Source organism: Schistocerca nitens, chromosome 5 (genome assembly GCF_023898315.1).
Source record: "Schistocerca nitens isolate TAMUIC-IGC-003100 chromosome 5, iqSchNite1.1, whole genome shotgun sequence".
In the NCBI taxonomy this organism is placed as follows: Eukaryota; Metazoa; Arthropoda; class Insecta; order Orthoptera; family Acrididae; genus Schistocerca; species Schistocerca nitens.
Window position 1 is genome coordinate 747,781,832 of NC_064618.1, and position 19,068 is coordinate 747,800,899.

The 19,068-nt window shown below is 41.3% G+C and overlaps 1 protein-coding gene across 2 annotated transcripts in view; it reads right to left on the bottom strand.

Moving 5' to 3' along the window:
- LOC126260142 (F-box only protein 11) overlaps positions 1–19,068 on the bottom strand; it is a 61,666-nt gene that overhangs the window by 34,567 nt on the left and 8,031 nt on the right. For both annotated transcript variants that reach the window (XM_049957393.1, XM_049957392.1), the window contains exons 4-5: positions 16,127–16,698; positions 8,764–9,008 (exon numbers count right to left, since the gene is read on the bottom strand). In XM_049957393.1, coding sequence (XP_049813350.1) covers positions 8,764–9,008; positions 16,127–16,698 — 817 coding nt within the window. The remainder of the gene's footprint in view (positions 1–8,763; positions 9,009–16,126; positions 16,699–19,068) is intronic.

Here is a 19,068-nt window from a genome sequence, read left to right on the forward strand (position 1 = left end):
AATAAATTTCAACTGCAACTGCCTGCAGGTCAGTATCCAGGGGGAGAGCAGAGGAGTGGTGGTCATTATTGACAAACACGGCGACTCCGCCTTTGGCCCTTTCTCCAGTCAGGTCATCTCGGCGATATAGCGTATAGCCCCTTAGTAGAAGAGCATCAGATGGTTTGAAATGCGTTTCCTGTAAACACAAGCACAGGGGGCGTTGCCGTGCTAGGAGGTTCAGTTCCTCCAAATGTGCCCGGAATCCATTCATGTTCCACTGTATAATGGGAGCCATCTATCAGGGTGGAAGTGCCTTCATTCTCACTTTCTGTCGGGGAGGAGAGCCCACTACAGGTGGAGGCTCAGTTTTGGGGCGAGACGATTGCCCCAGTCTGACATCAACCTCCATCGCCTCAGAAGAGGAGTCGAGAGAGATGTCAGAGAGAATGACATCAACCTCCATCGCCTCAGAAGAGGAGTCGAGAGAGATGTCAGAGAGAATGACATCCACATCAGCAGACTGTATAACTTCAGTCTCCTTTAGTGGGCGAGTCTTCACCTTTGTCTTTGGCTTCGATTTTCTGGCCTGAGGTGGCATTGGAGCCAAAACCTCAGAAGCAGTAGGGGGTGTAGCAGCGCTGGGCGGTGCACAAGACTGGACCCGGGAAGGGGCAGGAAGTTCCATGATGTCAGCTACCACAGCCTGGTCAGAAGGCCGGGGGGGGGGGGGGGGGGGGGGCGGGAGGGGGAGCAGCAGGCTTCACAGGAATGGCAGCAGCACACGTACACTGACAAACGCAGGTGCTAGTGCTGACAGTAGCAAACTCCGTTTGTGTAGCGGCATCGGTTTTCAAGACTGGCTGTTTGAGAACGGAAGTAAAGGAAGCAGCGAACGTGGGCGGCTGCATGGACTTGTAAATTTTCTTCACCTCACCATACGGGATGCGTTTGGTAGTCTTAAGTTCCTGGATCTTCTGTTCCTCAAGGAAAACTCTGCATTCCCTACTCCACACAGGGTGATCCCCAGAGCAGTTGACACACTTGGGAGGAGAGGAGCAACCAACTCCCTCATGGGCGGCTTTACCACAATTCCTGCAAGTGGCTTCCCCTCTACAGTCGAGAGTAGTGTGTCCAAAGTGTTGGCATTTAAAACACCGCATGGGGTTGGGGTAATAAGGCCGTACTCGGAGACATAGGAAACCTGCCTTCACATGCTCTGGCAATTTGGTGCTGTTAAATGTACGGATAAATGAGTCCGTCTTAATGAGAGTACCATCCACCCGTTTCATAATGTGTTGCATGTCGACAATTCCTTCCCGGGACCATTCAGCCTTCAGTTCGTCTTGGGGAATGTCAACGAGATCTCTGCAAGTCACAACACCCTTGCTATAGTTCAAGGTGTTGTGAAATTCAGTCTCTATCGCAAACTCCCCAAGAAATTGTGCCTTCTGAAGGTTCTGGACTTGCTGGAAGCTAGATGTTTCAACCAACAAGGTTCCATTTCGCAAGCGCTTGACAGATTTTAAGGTGCCAGCAATGCCTTCTAAGCCTTTCCGTATATAAAATGGTGAAACCTTATCAAAACTCCCCTCCTTTCTTTTAATTAGGAGACACACATTCTGCGAAGCAGTTTGCATTCTGTTACTGGTAACTGAATCAGGGGGACTGGCTACACGAGCCCTCTTGTTGGATTGGGTGTTAGAACCCACCAGCAGTCCACCCTTTCCGCTGGCAGGAGAAGAATAAAAGTTCGAGGGTTCCATCTCGGTCCCACGAGCAACTAGGGAACTAGAAGTCCACCTAGACAGAGCCCCGCGTGCCTAGGTAAGCCTTATACAACTGAGGTGCGGCACGTTCCCCAGAGGTTGCCCGCTAACGACTGTTCCACCTCAACAGCCATGCATCTCATCAGCGCACAGCACACCTTGAGATTGAGGGGTTGTTTATAGAGGTTTATTCCATCCTAGCGATCCAGGCGGTCAAGCCAAGATCCCCACTCCCTGAGACACACAACACTCCACCGCCGCACGGTGGTCGTTGAAGTATGCCCAGAGCTTAGGGTGACAGAGGACTAGCGGCACTTTCCAGTCCCCAGCTCAGGAACCCCTGGGTCGCCAAGCCCGTACCCAGCAAATGAATGCTGAGCCCCTGGGGACTCATTCTCTGAGAGGAAGGAAGGAAGTGATCAGGGAAGGAAGTGATCAGGGAAGGAAGTGATCAGGGAAGGAAGTGATCAGGGAAGGAAGTGATCAGGGAAGGAAGTGATCAGGGAAGGAAGTGATCAGGGAAGGAAGTGATCAGGGAAGGAAGTGATCAGGGAAGGAAGTGATCAGGGAAGGAAGTGATCAGGGAAGGAAGTGATCAGGGAAGGAAGTGATCAGACTGTGTTGTAAAGGCTATGCAAATGTTTGTTGCTGCCTGGAATGCTGTAATAACACAGGGTTTTAAATTCATCAACAGAGGTGAGCTGCGGTGAATCAGGTGCTGTTGAAGACAACATTGTTCCAGAAGAAAATTGGAGCAACGAAACTAGTATTTTTGAAAATGCGACATCCCTTGACAGTGTTCGTTGATAATGATGACATCTCGACTGCTATACTCGAGATTTATGCAAGTGAAATGCTTATGAAGGAGAGTAAGTATGAGCTGGTGATGACAATAATGAATAAGAAGAAAAAAAAGCAGGGACTGAATAGCTGCTTCTAATTTTGTGGAGAGCAAAATCTTATTCAAGATCAAACACGGGCTGCTAAATGGATGCTCAAATATCCGGAATCTGTAATACTCATGAAATGCTTTTTGTTCTGATTGCCTTGAAAGCCCTGTCATCATGATGGCAGAAGATCCATGATCAAAATCTGTCTTTGGCCAATTTAACTGGATTTTTCAAGAAGTTTAGAACAACACACACTCCCATAGCAATCCATAGTGACTACGTACATTCTTAAAGAGTGATGGGGGTGGCTTGTCTGGCCATGCTGCAAAACTTCTGTGCTTATAAGTATTAAGTTTAGATTGAATTGTAAATGCAATCAGTTTTTGCATATCAATAACAAAAAGCTAGTGGGTATGAGGTGTTCGCAGGAATGATAAAAATAAGAGCAGGAACTGGCATCGATTTTAAACAATTAATGTAAGTGTCGGAAAAGACGCAGAGGAAACAAAAGGAAGATAGTAGACAATATGTCAAAGTAATCGAGTCATCAACAATACAAAAAATTCATAAAAATTAGAGACACAATGTCAAAGAATTTTTAAAACGTGGAAGGAAAGCATGGTTGAGAGAACAAAGAAAGGAACGAAGAGTAAAAGAAATTAAATGAAGAAATAAAAAACACAACTAGGGAACAAGAAACAGCAATTAAGAAAATAAAGGAAGATCAGAGACAGCGGCATGAGATCATTAAAAAAGAAGGCAAGAAGAAACTAGTAAAAGCATAAGGAGATCGAACAGAATGTAGAAGCCGCTAAACAAGTGTTAGCAGGAGTACATGAAGTACAGTAAACCACTGAATAACAGATTGAACAGGTAGTCAATAGCAAATTTTACAGTGAAGCTAAGTCAGCAAGTGGCCAAAAGGCAATAGAGGCCAAGAGTGGAATTTACAACCAGTTGCAAATTCAGTAAATTCCATCTCACAGGAAGCAAAAATTTCTCGTGCCAAATAAAATGGATGACAAAGCACGTAACTGGGACACATGGTAATAAGAAAGTTTCAAATATGCAGAATTCGAAAGAAAAAAAGTTCCTAAAGAAATATTGGTCACTGAGCAATCAGGAGGTACCTTAATTTCTATATGTAATCATCCATATAGTAGAAGAATGGTTGTAACCTACAGTAAGTTCTTAGAAAAGGAATTGGAGAGAAATCAATTTCTTGACACACCCTATAAGGAGAGAAATGTGGTGTGATAAGCGGTACAAAGATTACTATGCAAAGTACATCGCCACTTAATAGGAACAACTGACTGTGGAACAAGCCAGGATCATATACACCTGGAAATGGAAAAAAGAACACATTGACACCGGTGTGTCAGACCCACCATACTTGCTCCGGACACTGCGAGAGGGCTGTACAAGCAATGATCACACGCACGGCACAGCGGACACACCAGGAACCGCGGTGTTGGCCGTCGAATGGCGCTAGCTGCGCAGCATTTGTGCACCGCCGCCGTCAGTGTCAGCCAGTTTGCCGTGGCATACGGAGCTCCATCGCAGTCTTTAACACTGGTAGCATGCCGCGACAGCGTGGACGTGAACCGTATGTGCAGTTGACGGACTTTGAGCGAGGGCGTATAGTGGGCATGCGGGAGGCCGGGTGGACGTACCGCCGAATTGCTCAACACGTGGGGCGTGAGGTCTCCACAGTACATCGATGTTGTCGCCAGTGGTCGGCGGAAGGTGCACGTGCCCGTCGACCTGGGACCGGACCGCAGCGACGCACGGATGCACGCCAAGACCGTAGGATCCTACACAGTGCCGTAGGGGACCGCACCGCCACTTCCCAGCAAATTAGGGACACTGTTGCTCCTGGGGTATCGGCGAGGACCATTCGCAACCGTCTCCATGAAGCTGGGCTACGGTCCCGCACACCGTTAGGCCGTCTTCCGCTCACGCCCCAACATCGTGCAGCCCACCTCCAGTGGTGTCGCGACAGGCATGAATGGAGGGACGAATGGAGACGTGTCGTCTTCAGCGATGAGAGTCGCTTCTGCCTTGGTGCCAATGATGGTCGTATGCGTGTTTGGTGCCGTGCAGGTGAGCGCCACAATCAGGACTGCATACGACCGAGGCACACAGGGCCAACACCCGGCATCATGGTGTGGGGAGCGATCTCCTACACTGGCCGTACACCACTGGTGATCGTCGAGGGGACACTGAATAGTGCACGGTACATCCAAACCGTCATCGAACCCATCGTTCTACCATTCCTAGACCGGCAAGGGAACTTGCTGTTCCAACAGGACAATGCACGTCCGCATGTATCCCGTGCCACCCAACGTGCTCTAGAAGGTGTAAGTCAACTACCCTGGCCAGCAAGATCTCCGGATCTGTCCCCCATTGAGCATGTTTGGGACTGGATGAAGCGTCGTCTCACGCGGTCTGCACGTCCAGCACGAACGCTGGTCCAACTGAGGCGCCAGGTGGAAATGGCATGGCAAGCCGTTCCACAGGACTACATCCAGCATCTCTACGATCGTCTCCATGGGAGAATAGCAGCCTGCATTGCTGCGAAAGGTGGATATACACTGTACTAGTGCCGACATTGTGCATGCTCTGTTGCCTGTGTCTATGTGCCTGTGGTTCTGTCAGTGTGATCATGTGATGTATCTGACCCCAGGAATGTGTCAATAAAGTTTCCCCTTCCTGGGACAATGAATTCACGGTGTTCTTATTTCAATTTCCAGGAGTGTATTTGCACAATTAGAACACAAGGGTAGGTAGCCGGAAGTGTAATGAGAACTTCACTAATGCAACATCGCAGCATAGGATCCGCAATGAACAAGAGTGGAGGGAAAAAAAAAAAAATGAACATAAGGGGCCAAGGACGCAGTGGTTATGCTTTCCTGTAGCACGAAGAGAGAGGGCCAAGTGGACGAGAGGAAGAAGAGTGCAAAGTTAGATACAAAGGATGGAGGCCAAGAATTGGCACAGAACTTGCCAAGAATGAGAAAATGGGAAACATACAGCCTTTTCAGAATTGTCCAAGGGTAAATGTATATGAAGGGGTCTCAAACAACAAGCAAAGGGGAGAAAAACATTTACGCAATAAGAGCAGAAAAATTAAGTGACAAACAAGAGGGACTTTTAGAAGAAGATGTTATATTGGAAGACAAGGCCATAATCATTCCTATAATCAAAGTTAAAATATAAGAGCATGTGACTACATCATTAGTCAACTTGGGAAGCCAGATGTATGCAATAGCAAACATGTATAACGAATTATTGAAATGGGAAGATGATATACCGAGTTTACACATCAGTGGGTTCAAAATAAAAGGAGCTATAAGAGAATGGGGCAAACAGTTAACCGACAGGTAATGTTGCAAGTTGAAACAGAAGGAGAATCATATTCAAGGGACACTGTAGATGGGCCTATTTTGCATGAGGAAGTCATTATAGGGTCCGATTGATCGACGGAGCAAAATGCAGAGAAAGATTGCGGGAGGAATGAAGTGAGGTTTTATGTTGGATAAGAGGAGAAAAAAATAATAAAACAAAATGACAGTAATACACGAGTTTTCTGCATATACCAATTAGCGGCTTGTGAAGATAGAGTAGAGGAAGAAACTTCAGCACATAATAACCAAAGTGGTACATTATCGAACAGTGAGGATGGAGCATATTGAGCTTACATGGGAAGAAATCATCAACAAAATAAATGGAATTTCTATCACAGGAAGTGTAGATTTTTGTACAATAAATATTTTTTCTGTATCTGTACACATTTGTTTTTTATAACCAAACAGAACTTAACTTGTGGACAACCCTCGTATTTGACTATATAACTTTATGGACGTTTATTGTGACTCTCGTAACAGACAATGTTTAGAAATTAACAGCATATGTAGTTTAGCAGCTTGTGCTAAAACAGGTCACTTGGAACATATTCAGAAATGCAGTCACTTATTTACAATGTTGCGTTAAATCACATGGATTTAAAGATAGAAAGAGCAAGCCCAGCACTTGCGACCCTCATTGGGTGCCACGGCAGATGCGAGTGGCCTCAGAAAAATTGCTAGAAGCTGAGACTCACGCAGCTTGATGTGCTGTTACATGTTGCAACCCAACAGTGCAAGGTGCTGCATCAGTGTCTCCGTGTACATTCACCTGCACAGTGTTAAGTACAGCAGTGTTCCATGAATGCACGAAATGATTTAATTTTTCTTCTTCTTTGTGGTATTCTTTCTCAGCAAGTTGACATTTTCAATTTATGTCTTGTTAATTGTGTCATTCATGTTTATCAGATTCCAAAAGCATTAAGATAAGCAATGGTAGCTTTAGGGCATAGGAAGGGGCACTTTGGGAGGGGGGGGGGCATGTTTATGACATTGAAGAATTCGGTAAAGTTTACCGATTTTGAGATTTGTTGTCAGACAAACACCTATCTTATTATATACTAACCTGATGTGGAGTATTTGGTTAAAGTGAATAACAAAATGTGGTGTGAAGAATTTTTAGAAATGTGTTTCTATGTATTTTTCTTTCAGCATGGACTTTTATATTTCAGGAATTTTGAAATGGACTGAAACAAAACGTCACTGCAATCTTCAATTTGAGTTATTCGTGTCTGAATAATACTATACAAAATACAAAGTGAAACTGAATATATCTTTGTAAAAGTGAAAAACAATAGGGATGGATAGACATGGTATGCATGAAGTATAAATTCTGGAGAGAGAGAGAGAGAGAGAGAAAACATTATGTTTCTGAGCTATGAGGGCACCACTGCCACTTTCAGTTATCGGAGGATTTTCTTTTTAGAAGTTAATGTTTTTCTTTCTCCAAAAGTGTTGTTTCATGCAGATTTTGGAAATGATTAGTTGAGGGACGCAAAAGCACATACATTGAGATCCTGTACTTGACAGATTGAATCTACCCTCAATGCTTCTTCGCTACAGCGCAGTGGCATTGCTGACAGGGATGCCCTGTAGTTTAGAACGGACAGGTGGGCACCTAAAAATCATTTGGTGCAAATGAGTTAGCAGCCACACCATAACCATAACGCAAGTAGGACACTTACGTATGTGAGAAAAGTGATCATAGTTAAAGCAATAATTCTGAAGTAAATGACTAATTTCATATCATAAGAGTTGTTACATAATTAAAAGACCACCATAAGGTAAGGAATCGGCAATTTTAAACTCATACAAGCTAAAGCTAAATGTGAAAAAGTAGCGACATGACACTTGAAATTAAAGTGAAACAAATTAACTGTCATACAAAATATTCTCATGTTGCAACCTCTCCATTATTATTAGAATATTTTGGAAGGGACTGGTTTATACAATAGTGCGAGAGTATAGATAGCGCAAGCAGAACTTCAGTAATCGCCACGTGTATCTTAGGAATCAGTTCGCCTTCCAAAACTGACTACTTTTCCGACCAACCAGACTGCAGCCAGATATAATCAAGTACAAATCAACAAATAACATGGAGTGGCACCTTACAACCACTGCAGTATGTTGTAAACAATTATCGTTTACACCCTATATACTCAGTAGCTCCTCCAATCATAGAAACAAGCACAACTGATATCTAATGATATTTTCCAAAATGATGTACGTAAACTTTAAATTCTTCTGCACCACAGCCTAGCACACCATGCATTTTACCCTCATTCTTGTTGCTGCACTATTTATTAATGACCTTGATATTAGGTATTTCTGTATTTGAGTATCTCTTTTTTTCAGTACTTGTCATTTAATTTTTAAATGGGAAATTAAGTCAATAAAGCAATTTTGAATGCTCTATTCTAATTCACTGAAACCATCTTTTTCTCCTACCACTGTATCACATGCCAACTGGCCATGGACCAACCAATTTATCTCAGCATAACACATGAGAATGAGGTCTATGACTGAGGGAAGGTGTTTTCAGTTACAATGAAGCTTCATTCCCAGTCTGCAATTTAAATTCTTCCAAAAACTACATAGAATATGAAGCAACTAATACTTATCTGCACAATGTTTCCACAGCAACAGAACAGCACACCATAACATCAAACTTCAGGAGTTACCTCCTGCAGGTTTGAGAGATCATCTGTGAAGCATACTTACAAGTCCATTCTCAAAGGTGAAGATGCCAACATCTCTGCCATGATGTATATGGTTCCTTCGCATTATGGGATTTGCAAAATTCTTCACCCAAATTCCAGCTAAAGCATTTCTACTAATTTCGTTGTCTTCATATGTTCCTTGGGCATAATCAGTCACATACAGGCCAACATTTTCACAATCGCTGATATCACAATGTTTGATTATTGGATTTGCTCCAACCCCACTAACACAAACAGCTGCACCAACTGTAAGAAGGCATACACAATTACCACTACATGAGTTGACAAATAAAATTACCTAAAATTAAGAGAAAGTGCAAATGTAAGTCATGGTGCTTGAAAACTTAGTCCAACATGTAACTAAGATAAATCTATGTACAAAGTGTCATAACTTTTGTTTGTAGTTTATTTTCTAACCACCCTGACAATTTCTTCATAAATCCAATGTGAACCACACTGATGTGGCTGATAAGACTACACATTTTGACAAACTTAAAACAAAATTACTTGTAACTTCACAGGAATTTGTACAAGAAGTTAGATGGCACAACTGCAGTTCTTAACAGAAAACTGCATGCAGCATTTTGAAATTCTTTCTTGAGTGCATAAATTTCAAATTTAATGATATCGAATATGTACTTGACACAAAACTCTCTTAATACTGAAATGTTTTTAATATGCACTTTTATTATTTCTTGTCTAATTTCATGAATGAGATATATGTAGAATTTGCAATGCACCTAACCATTGTTCATAATCATAGAAAACCAGTGGCTTTGGGGGGGGGGGGGGGATATTATATTGTTCTTCAGCTGGCAACTGCTCAGTGGTATCTGTCTGTGTGTATGGAGAATTAATTGGCATGACAATGGTGTCTGTCCTAAGACCCAGCAGAATATACAAATTTCCAAGGAGGAGGGGGGGGGGGGTGGAAATCACTACAAGAGCTCTGCCACCTATGAACAGCAGTTCGAAGCAAATACTAAACTTCATGCTGGACTACCTGAAAATGAGGGAAAATAAAATGAGGAATTTGTTCCTTTAAGAAGGAACCGTAACTTTATTTCTACACCACCATAGCTCTACATTTTTGCAAAGCTTCTAAATTCACCACAAGAAGATTTCGTTAACAGATCCAATTAAGCAATAAGGCTTCTGAACCATTTTCTACCGATTATTGGAGGAAAAAATACAAATCGTGTTAATTTTGAAATGTGTGGAAATAAAAACTCCAACTGCACTGTAATTACACATTTAGAGGTTTGGGAGAGGTTACTTGTCATAGGGAGTAGAAAGTATGTAACTAAGACAAATCAGTCTATGAAGTGCCATTGTCTTTGTTTGTAGTATATTTTCAAACTACCCTGACAATTTCTTCATAAATCCAACCAGAGTAACAGTTAAAAACAGCATAAAGAAATTTCACAAAAACAAGGCTTCATATAATTTCAGGCAACATTCACATTCATGAAGAAATTACTGTAATAAGAATAGACTTTTCAATACAAAAGATGAAAAGAATAATGGACGAGGACACTATTTTCACATTTTTGCGATATTTTGAAGGAACCCTTAGTTATTTAGTCATTTGTGATTGCACTGAAGCACAGAACTGACCAGAATGGGGAATTTGACTGTGAGCTGTAAGGCTTGTAAAGTTGATAATATAAGTATGGAGTTTAAGTGTAATTTACTATACTTGCAAATAGTTGGAAAAACATAAGGAGATGTTCTTGTGAGAATTAGTTTGCTTTGCATCATAAAACCTGTTCTATAGGTATTCCGCATTGCACACCCAGATATTTATGATCAGTTCTGCACATCAGAGTCCTTAGACACTAGACATAATGTAAGTTAGTTACTATTCTTAAATTAGTCACTATTCTGTCTCCCAATTCTCACAGGCCAGTCCTTAATTGACTTTAATGAACACCAGATTCAATTGTCAAAACACAATAATCAATTCACCTTACAAATATATACATCAGATGTAATTCAATAAGCTTACTACTATGTAACAAAGGTTTCACAGTCTTAAGGGCAGGAAGTAGGAGATGCTCAACAGGCTTAAATAACTTTTTTCTGCATCTACAACAAAAAATCTTTTGGTATTCTTAGACAACTAGTGCATGAAAAACAACTAATGAAGACTGCCATAGAGGTTAAACAAATTCAGTAACAATCTTATCTTAAATACATAACAATCACTAACTCGAGGCATTTTTCCAGAGAAATTGAAATATGCCACTGCCAAAACCCTCTTTACAAAAGGTGATAGGAAAGATGTCAAAGACTATCAATGTGTTTCACAACTGACATTATCCAAAAATTTTGAGCTGATGAATTCTAGAGCATTACCCCACCTGAATAACTAATACCCTCAGCAAATTATACTTTGGACTTCAGAAGTGTTGCTTTACTCAGAACTTCTTTCTCAGCACTTTCCACAAGTTCTGTTTTCGTACTACTTAGTGCTCTTAGCTTTTCTCTACTCACTTTCTTCATTCTCTCATTTTCTTTTGAGGACTTCTCACTTGCCTTTTTGTCTGTTACTGTTTCACTGTACCTATCATGTGAATTTCAAAAGCTATGTAATAACTGCTTTGTGATAGTTACAACAGCTCTGTTACCTTGACTGCATTACAAACAGTGTAAGAAAGGCTTCAGCCAAATTTTTGAGCACAATGGAGCTGTCAGATAAATCTCTTTCAAGGCTGGCAATGCAACGGAAGGGACAGCAAGTAACCCTGATAAATCTCTTCACATTTTCATGTCCACTCTTGAACTCAATGACCATCATCCACAATTTATTGATGCGTTTGTGATCCCCATTTTCTTTACTGACTTAACTACTAGATTTTGGAATCACTTGCAATGGCATCAGCCTCATGACCACCAAATCAATTTAAGATAGTAAGAGGTATTAATGCTATTGCTAACCACTTTTTCTCATTGTCAGTGTTAATTGCCACTTCTGTGTCTAAACATGGAGTGCCCTTCATAAAGAAATATGATAGGGGCAATTTATCCAGAATTTTGGATACCACGCTCTTCATAAATATAAGACACACATTCCAGAAAGCGAAGATTATTTCCTGATATGTCACATAGACCCAGAGCTTTCTTCGTCTACATTTACATCCATACTCTGCAAGCGGAGGGTACCTTGAGTACCCCTATCGGTTCTCCCTTCTATTCCAGTCTCATATTGTTCATGGAAAGAAGGATTGTCGGTATGCCTCTGTGTGGGCTCTAATCTCTCTGATTTTATCCTCATGGTCTCTTTGCGAGATATAAGTAGTAGGGAGCAATATACTGCTTGACTCCTGGGTGAAGGTATGCTCTCGAAACTTCAACAAAAGCCCGTACTGAGCTACTGAGCGTCTCTCCTGCAGAGTCTTCCACTGGAGTTTATCTATCATCTCCGTAACTCTTTCGCGATTACTAAATGATCCTGTGACGAAGCGCGCTGCTCTCCATTGGATCTTCTCTATCTCTTCTAACAACCCCATATGGTACGGATCCCACACTGGTGAGCAATATTCAAGCAGTGAACGAACAAGCGTATTGTAACCTACTTCATTTGTTTTCGGAATGCATTTCCTTAGGATTCTTCCAATGAATCTCAGTCTGGCATCTGCTTTACCGGCAATCAACTTTATATGATTATTCCATTTTAAATCACTCCTAATGCCCACTCCCAGATAATTTATGGCATTAACTGCTTCCAGTTGCTGACCTGCTATATTGTAGCTAAATGATAAGGGATCTTTCTTTCTATGTATTCTGCACATTACACTTGTCTACATTGAGATTCAATTGGCATTCCCTGCACCATGCGTCAATTCGCTGCAGATACTCCTGCATTTCAGTACAATTTTCCATTGTTACAACCTCTCGATATACCACAGCATCATCCACAAAAAGCCTCAGTGAACTTCCGATGTTATCCACAAGGTCATTTATATATATTGTGAATATCAACAGTCCTATGACACTCCCCTGCGGCACACCTGAAATCACTCTTACTTCGGAAGACCTCTCCATTGAGAATGACATGCTGCGTTCTGTTATCTAGGAACTCTTCAATCCAATCACACAATTGGTCTGATAGTCCATATGCTCTTACTTTGTTAATTAAACGACTGCGGGGAACGGTATCGAACGCCTTGCGGAAGTCAAGAAACACGGCATCTACCTGGGAACCCGTGTCTATGGCCCTCTGAGTCTTGTGGACAAATAGCGCGAGCTGGGTTTCACACGATCGTCTTTTTCGAAACCCATGCGGATTCCTACAGGGTAGATTTCTAGTCTCCAGATAAGTCATTATACTCCAACATAATACGTGTTCCAAAATTTTACAACTGATCAACGTTAGAGATATAGGTCTATAGTTCTGCACATCTGTTCGACATCCCTTCTTGAGAACGGAGATGACCTGTGCCCTTTTCCAATCCTTTGGAATGCTACGCTCTTCTAGAGACCTACAGTACACTGCTGCAAGAAGGGGGGCAAGTTCCTTCGCGTACTCTGTGTAAAATCGAACTGGTATCCCATCAGGTCCAGTGGCCTTTCCTCTTTTGAGTGATTTTAATTGCTTCTCTATCCCTCTGTTGTCTATTTCAATATCTAGCATTTTGTCATCTGTGCGACAATCTAGAGAAGGAACTACAGTGCATTCTTCCTCTGTGAAACAGCTTTGGAAAAAGACATTTAGTATTTCGGCCTTTAGTCTGTCATCCTCTGTTTTAGTACCATTTTGGTCACAGAGTGTCTGGACATTTTGTTTTGATACACCTACCGCTTTGACATAAGAACAAAATTTCTTAGGATTTTCTTGGCTCTGTACCTGATGTCCAGCTTCTGAGGTTGCAACTATTCTGCTTCTACAAACTTCTTGTTTGGCAAATTCTCTCATTAATTCTCTGACCACAGAATAGAGGGAAATACAGAGAAATGGAGTTATGGAGGCATCTGACTGAAATTTAGGCAGAAACTACTCAACTCGAGCAGCCAGTCTCAAAAAAGGCGAGATGAGCTAGCAGCATCTTGCCCTTCATAGACACACACACTACTTCATAGCTATGACCCTTATTAATATTTGCTGAGCCCAGACTGACCATTCCCTGCCCCCCTCCCTCCCCCCCACCAAACAGTGCAAAACTTCTGCAGTAAAACAGAAGTGCTTGTAATATTATTGAAATCTACATCCTGTCCCGAAGTCCAAAATTATGGGACCTTCTGGATTACCCTCGACCTTGAGCTTGCTTTTTGGCTCTTTCACAAATGCCTTATGAACAATGGTGTCAACCATGGACACCTGAACAATCTACCTTTCCAGGTTTACCTTAGATGGGGCTGCACCTGACTCAGATCCAACTAAATCTTTTGCAGTATTTTTTTCTCAAACACATTGAAGTGAGGTACCTGTTCAAAATCTGGCTCACAGCACAGTTTCTAAAACGAAGAAACAGATCAAATTCAATCACTACCATGTCACAGGCAGCAACAATACCCTGTACCTGTCTAGCGGAAAACAGATCAAGTCCGAACACAATGTTACAATTTGCTTCTGACCTATGAAGCTGCATTTTGGAGGGAATTTTATTGTCTGGGAACACATCTAGTAAGAGATTAACAAATTGCCAATGGCATGAGAAATCAGAAGTCTCACAGCAGACAACAGACACAAATGGATCTCTGCCTTCATCACGGCATCTCACTGCAAGTAATCTACCATCACTGGTTGTCAGGCAGAAGATCTTTCAGTAGGTGCTTGATACAACTGCTTCAGGGTAGAGTCTGGTTGCTGAGACACACCAAGGCATGATGCACTCCCTGCCTACAGCACAGGAGACTAAAAATATGTTAAGGCTAATAATAAATACTACTTCACTGAATCTGGCAATTTTTGGTGACTTGCACTTCTTTCTTATGAACAACTTTCATCCTACCCTCTCACCTACATCTGTCCTTAACTAGGTACAAACAAAGGCAATAAAAATCCACTGTGCGTGCACGTAACTGAAAGTAGTTCTTAATGATTAAGACCCACAGTAGAACCCAAAATGTTAGTGAGTGAGGATATGAATGACAAAGAGTCGTGTCATATCCCATGCCCCAGCCACCTACTCCCACAGTCCCTACTCACCCTCTCGCCACCTGCATTGCACTGTAGCCACTGCAGGCTTCAGCTCAATGTTAACTAAAGCAACAACTGTATGCCAAAGCCCAATGACTGCTTGTTACCATTCTAAATTACACTATTTTACACCTACCACTAATGAGTTATAATCACTTTTATTTGTATACAATGCAATCAGATTGATAGCTGTTGGGATGTACAAAAACAATTTTTTGGTATATATCCGAAACCATGTACTGCTGGCAAACTTATCATGCCCTTGTACTCCTAGGTCAAAATAAATGGATTTGAATATTCCACAAACTCTCCTAGAAACACATATCTTTGTCACTTTGTAAATATGGCACAGATCACTGCTGGTCACAAAAGCACAAATCCAAGGCACAAAAACAAACTGGTACCACAACACAACTGCAGCAATAGTTGGCCAGCCATTCCATATCAACAACAACAATTTGCACAGCTTGTCCGGACTTGGCCAGGCTGGCTGCTGCATTTGACTGACCGGGGGAGGGGGGGCTGCAAGCCCCCCCCCCCCTCCCTTGCCAAAAGCTGGGGGGGGGGTCTCCCAAAAGCCAGGTGGAGGGTGGTCTCACAGCAAAGAGTTGAGGGCAAACAGTGAGAGAGAACTTCATCCAGGCAATCTGAAGGCAAGGAAATCCTTCTGCCCAGAATCAAATCAGATAACATGCCTTTTCCAGGTTTTTTTTTTTTTTTTTTTTTTAAGGCAAATGCAAAAATTTTAAGTTCTCCTGAGTTTTCCAGAAAAAAAAAAAATCAGTGTGTTCCCTGTTTTCCAGGATGCTGGACAACCTGATATTGTATAAAAAGCAACAACATGTGTAATGGTTTTATTTAAAAGTTGACATAATTTAGAGTTCTTATAAAAGGTATCTTAAACTTTTAAGTAGTTTTTCTGATGCGGTTTTCACATTTTATGTTGTTGGTCTGTTTTTCCATATCAATGTCCGTTAAATAGAAGATGTAATTTTAAAAATAATGTGCATTTAGTGCAACTTTAACTCTACATAATTTTAGCTCTGTTTTCCAATACAGCACATAGAGATACTGGAAAAAAATATGCAACAAGATAACATTATAGAATTTTTGAGACATTTCTGTGAGTAAATAGAACACATTAATAAATGTAGAACAACTAGACCAATTCTGTACAGTATCAAAGCAAAGTTTTAGGAGGAAAGTATCTTCCACTACTTACCAACAGAAGAACTGCGAATGATGCAGTGATCCACAACAGGACTGCAATTTTCTCCAACTTCTAAACAATAATGTTTATGATGTGGAACAGTGGATGTAATATCTGGTGAAAATTTGATTGTAAGGTGTCCAGCATAAGCCTGCTTTGCTCCTTCCACAAACATTACAGTAGACTCAGATTCTCTTTCCAAAATCACTGATTCTGCAACGTTACCAGCAGCAGCTCCAATTAGAGCCACATCAGAGTCTATAACCAAAAACTCTCCACGGTATGTACCAGTGTGAAGGAATACTATGGCAGGTGACCCTTCACAACCTTCACCAGAATTGACACTACGCTCATCCGCAAAGTCTAGTGCACCTTGAACTGTATTAAAATAATTGATGCTGCGTCCTCGAAATGAAAGGTCTTGGTACCCAGGGCGAACATGCACTCCTCTATACAACTGTCTAAAGCTTTCTTTCCAAGGATTTGCGTGTTCGGAGTCCTCTGAAGAAACAAACTCGAATCGACACGGGGCAGGATTGAACAATGGAAGATCATATTCATACACACTTTGGTACAAATTTTTCCTGGAAAGACAAGAAACAATTGTGGTAACACAAGCTGAAATACAGTTACATCAAACTTGTCACAATAATATTAATCTAATAAGATGTGGAGACTGCCATTATACCTAGAATGTGGACATTCATAACCATTTACAACATATATAAAAAATAAATTTATTAACTGTCACTCACATATAGGCAGATACTTTCCTGTTTTATTTTATACTACAGAAACACAATGGTAATTTAGAAACAACGTAAACTGCAACTATAAATTGCAGTCTGCAGAACTGAGCTTCTCAACTCCATTCATTTAAGATTTCCATTATCTTTTTATCCCAACTCAACTTAATACGAAGGGGTGCCCAAAAGAAACCGAACTTCTTGGTAACGTATTTATACACATTTCAAGCACAAACCTTCAATCCCTTTCAAAATACTCTCCACTTGAATTAATACAGTTGTCCAATCTTTTATTCCATTTTTCAAAATGCGGCTTATATTCATCTTTTGTGGTGTACTTCAGACACTGTTTTCTTCAACTCAGCAAGATCATCGAAACTCTTTCCTTTCATGTCTTTTCATTCTATGGAAAAAAAGGTCACACAGGGCAAGGTTGGGTCAGCATGGGGGGGAGGGGGGGGGGGAGGAGGAGGAGGAGGAGGAGGAGGAGGAGGAGGAAGGGGGGGGGGGTCATACCATTTTTTGTCATGAACTGTCATACACACAGGGCTGTGTAAGCAGGGGCACTGTCATAATGGAAAAACCAGTCACCCAAAATGCCAAAAATAGGCCACTTCCAAAACACACTGGTGCACAATCTTTTCAAAACTTCTCACTAGAAAGACTTGTTAACTGTCTTACGCTTCGGAGCAAACACTGAATGGACGAGTCCTCTCACACTGAAAACAACTGATGAGCATTCCTGGGGTGAGGTGAACTAGAAGTCTTCCGCTGGCTTTGATTCAGAATCATAAGTGCAGATCCAAGTTTTGTGAACTATATTAATTTCTGAAAAAAGTTTGGATCGTTTTGGGACTCTTCTTACAAAGCGCAGCATGGTTCCACATGACCTTGTTTTTGTTCAGGAGTCAGCAGTATGGCACGAATTTGGCAGCCATCATTTTCGTTTCCAGATCTTCTGTCACAATTCCGCTCCACTGAACTCCAAGTCACTCCCAACAGCACAATTTCTTCAATAGTCCATAGTCGATCTTCGTTGATTGCACAAATGTTTTCAATTTTTTCATGGGTTCGGGCTGTGGAAGGACGATCAGAATGAGGTTTGTCATCAACTAATATTTCACCATTTTTGAAACGGAAAAACCACTCAAACACTTGATTTTTACCCATAGCATTGTCCTTGTATGCTGTTTTTAACATTCCGAGAGTTTCTGTTCCTGTTCTCCAAGGAAAAAGCAGAATTTCACTGTGACAAGCTGCTTATGAAAATCAGCCAGTGCAAAAATGACAATCACACACAACATTTGTCACTATGAACTCTGTCAAATTTAGCCTTACCTTCTTCAGTAATAGCACTTCGTTTACTGTCTCTGGAATGTTCACTCTATGTACTCTGAGCAGAAAATGTGGTAATACAAGAGCTCTACCCATCAATAAATTAGTTCAGTTTCTTTTGAGTACCTCCTGTTACAATAACCACAATCACAATAAACAAGAAAATTAAGCATCCAACAATTTCTACAAAAAATTATTATGGCATTATGGTACATATTAAATATTGTTAAGTCTGTACAATGTTCCAGTTTATTTCAGTAATACTGCTCACCACTGTCAGACTTTTCACTGTATAATTAATGTCAAAACACATTCACACAGCATAAGAGAACAGATACTAATTTCAAAGTACCCAATTAATTTGATTATTAAATGAGGTTTATTCTCAAATTCGTCCTTTGGAAAATACAGGGTAGTCTTACATTTGCAGATTAAGATACTAATGCTGAGGTCAATGCTTTTACATTGGGTAATTGATTAGTATAGGGATCGTCTTACATTTACAGATGAAGTTTTGTCAATTAAGGACATGTGAATATTTATTTTGAAGAATCCAGAAAGATAGTGTACTTTTCGAGTTGAGTTTCCAAGTGTACTCGATTGGTGAGCCTTTGCCGCTACCCATTTAACCAAAAAACATCATGAGACTGTTGTCAGATATAAGTGTACAAAGAAGAGCAAATAACACGAGTTCACACACATCGCTTGCCGAAGACTTGCAGCACTGCTGCCGTATGCAGATACGTTGATCATGATTGTTATACCAAAACAATGACTGATGGGTTAGCTGTTCTCCCCCCCCCCCCCCTCCCGTGTGTGTGTGTGTGTGTGTGTCTCTCATTACTTTCCAAAGACTGCTGTAAATTTATTTTA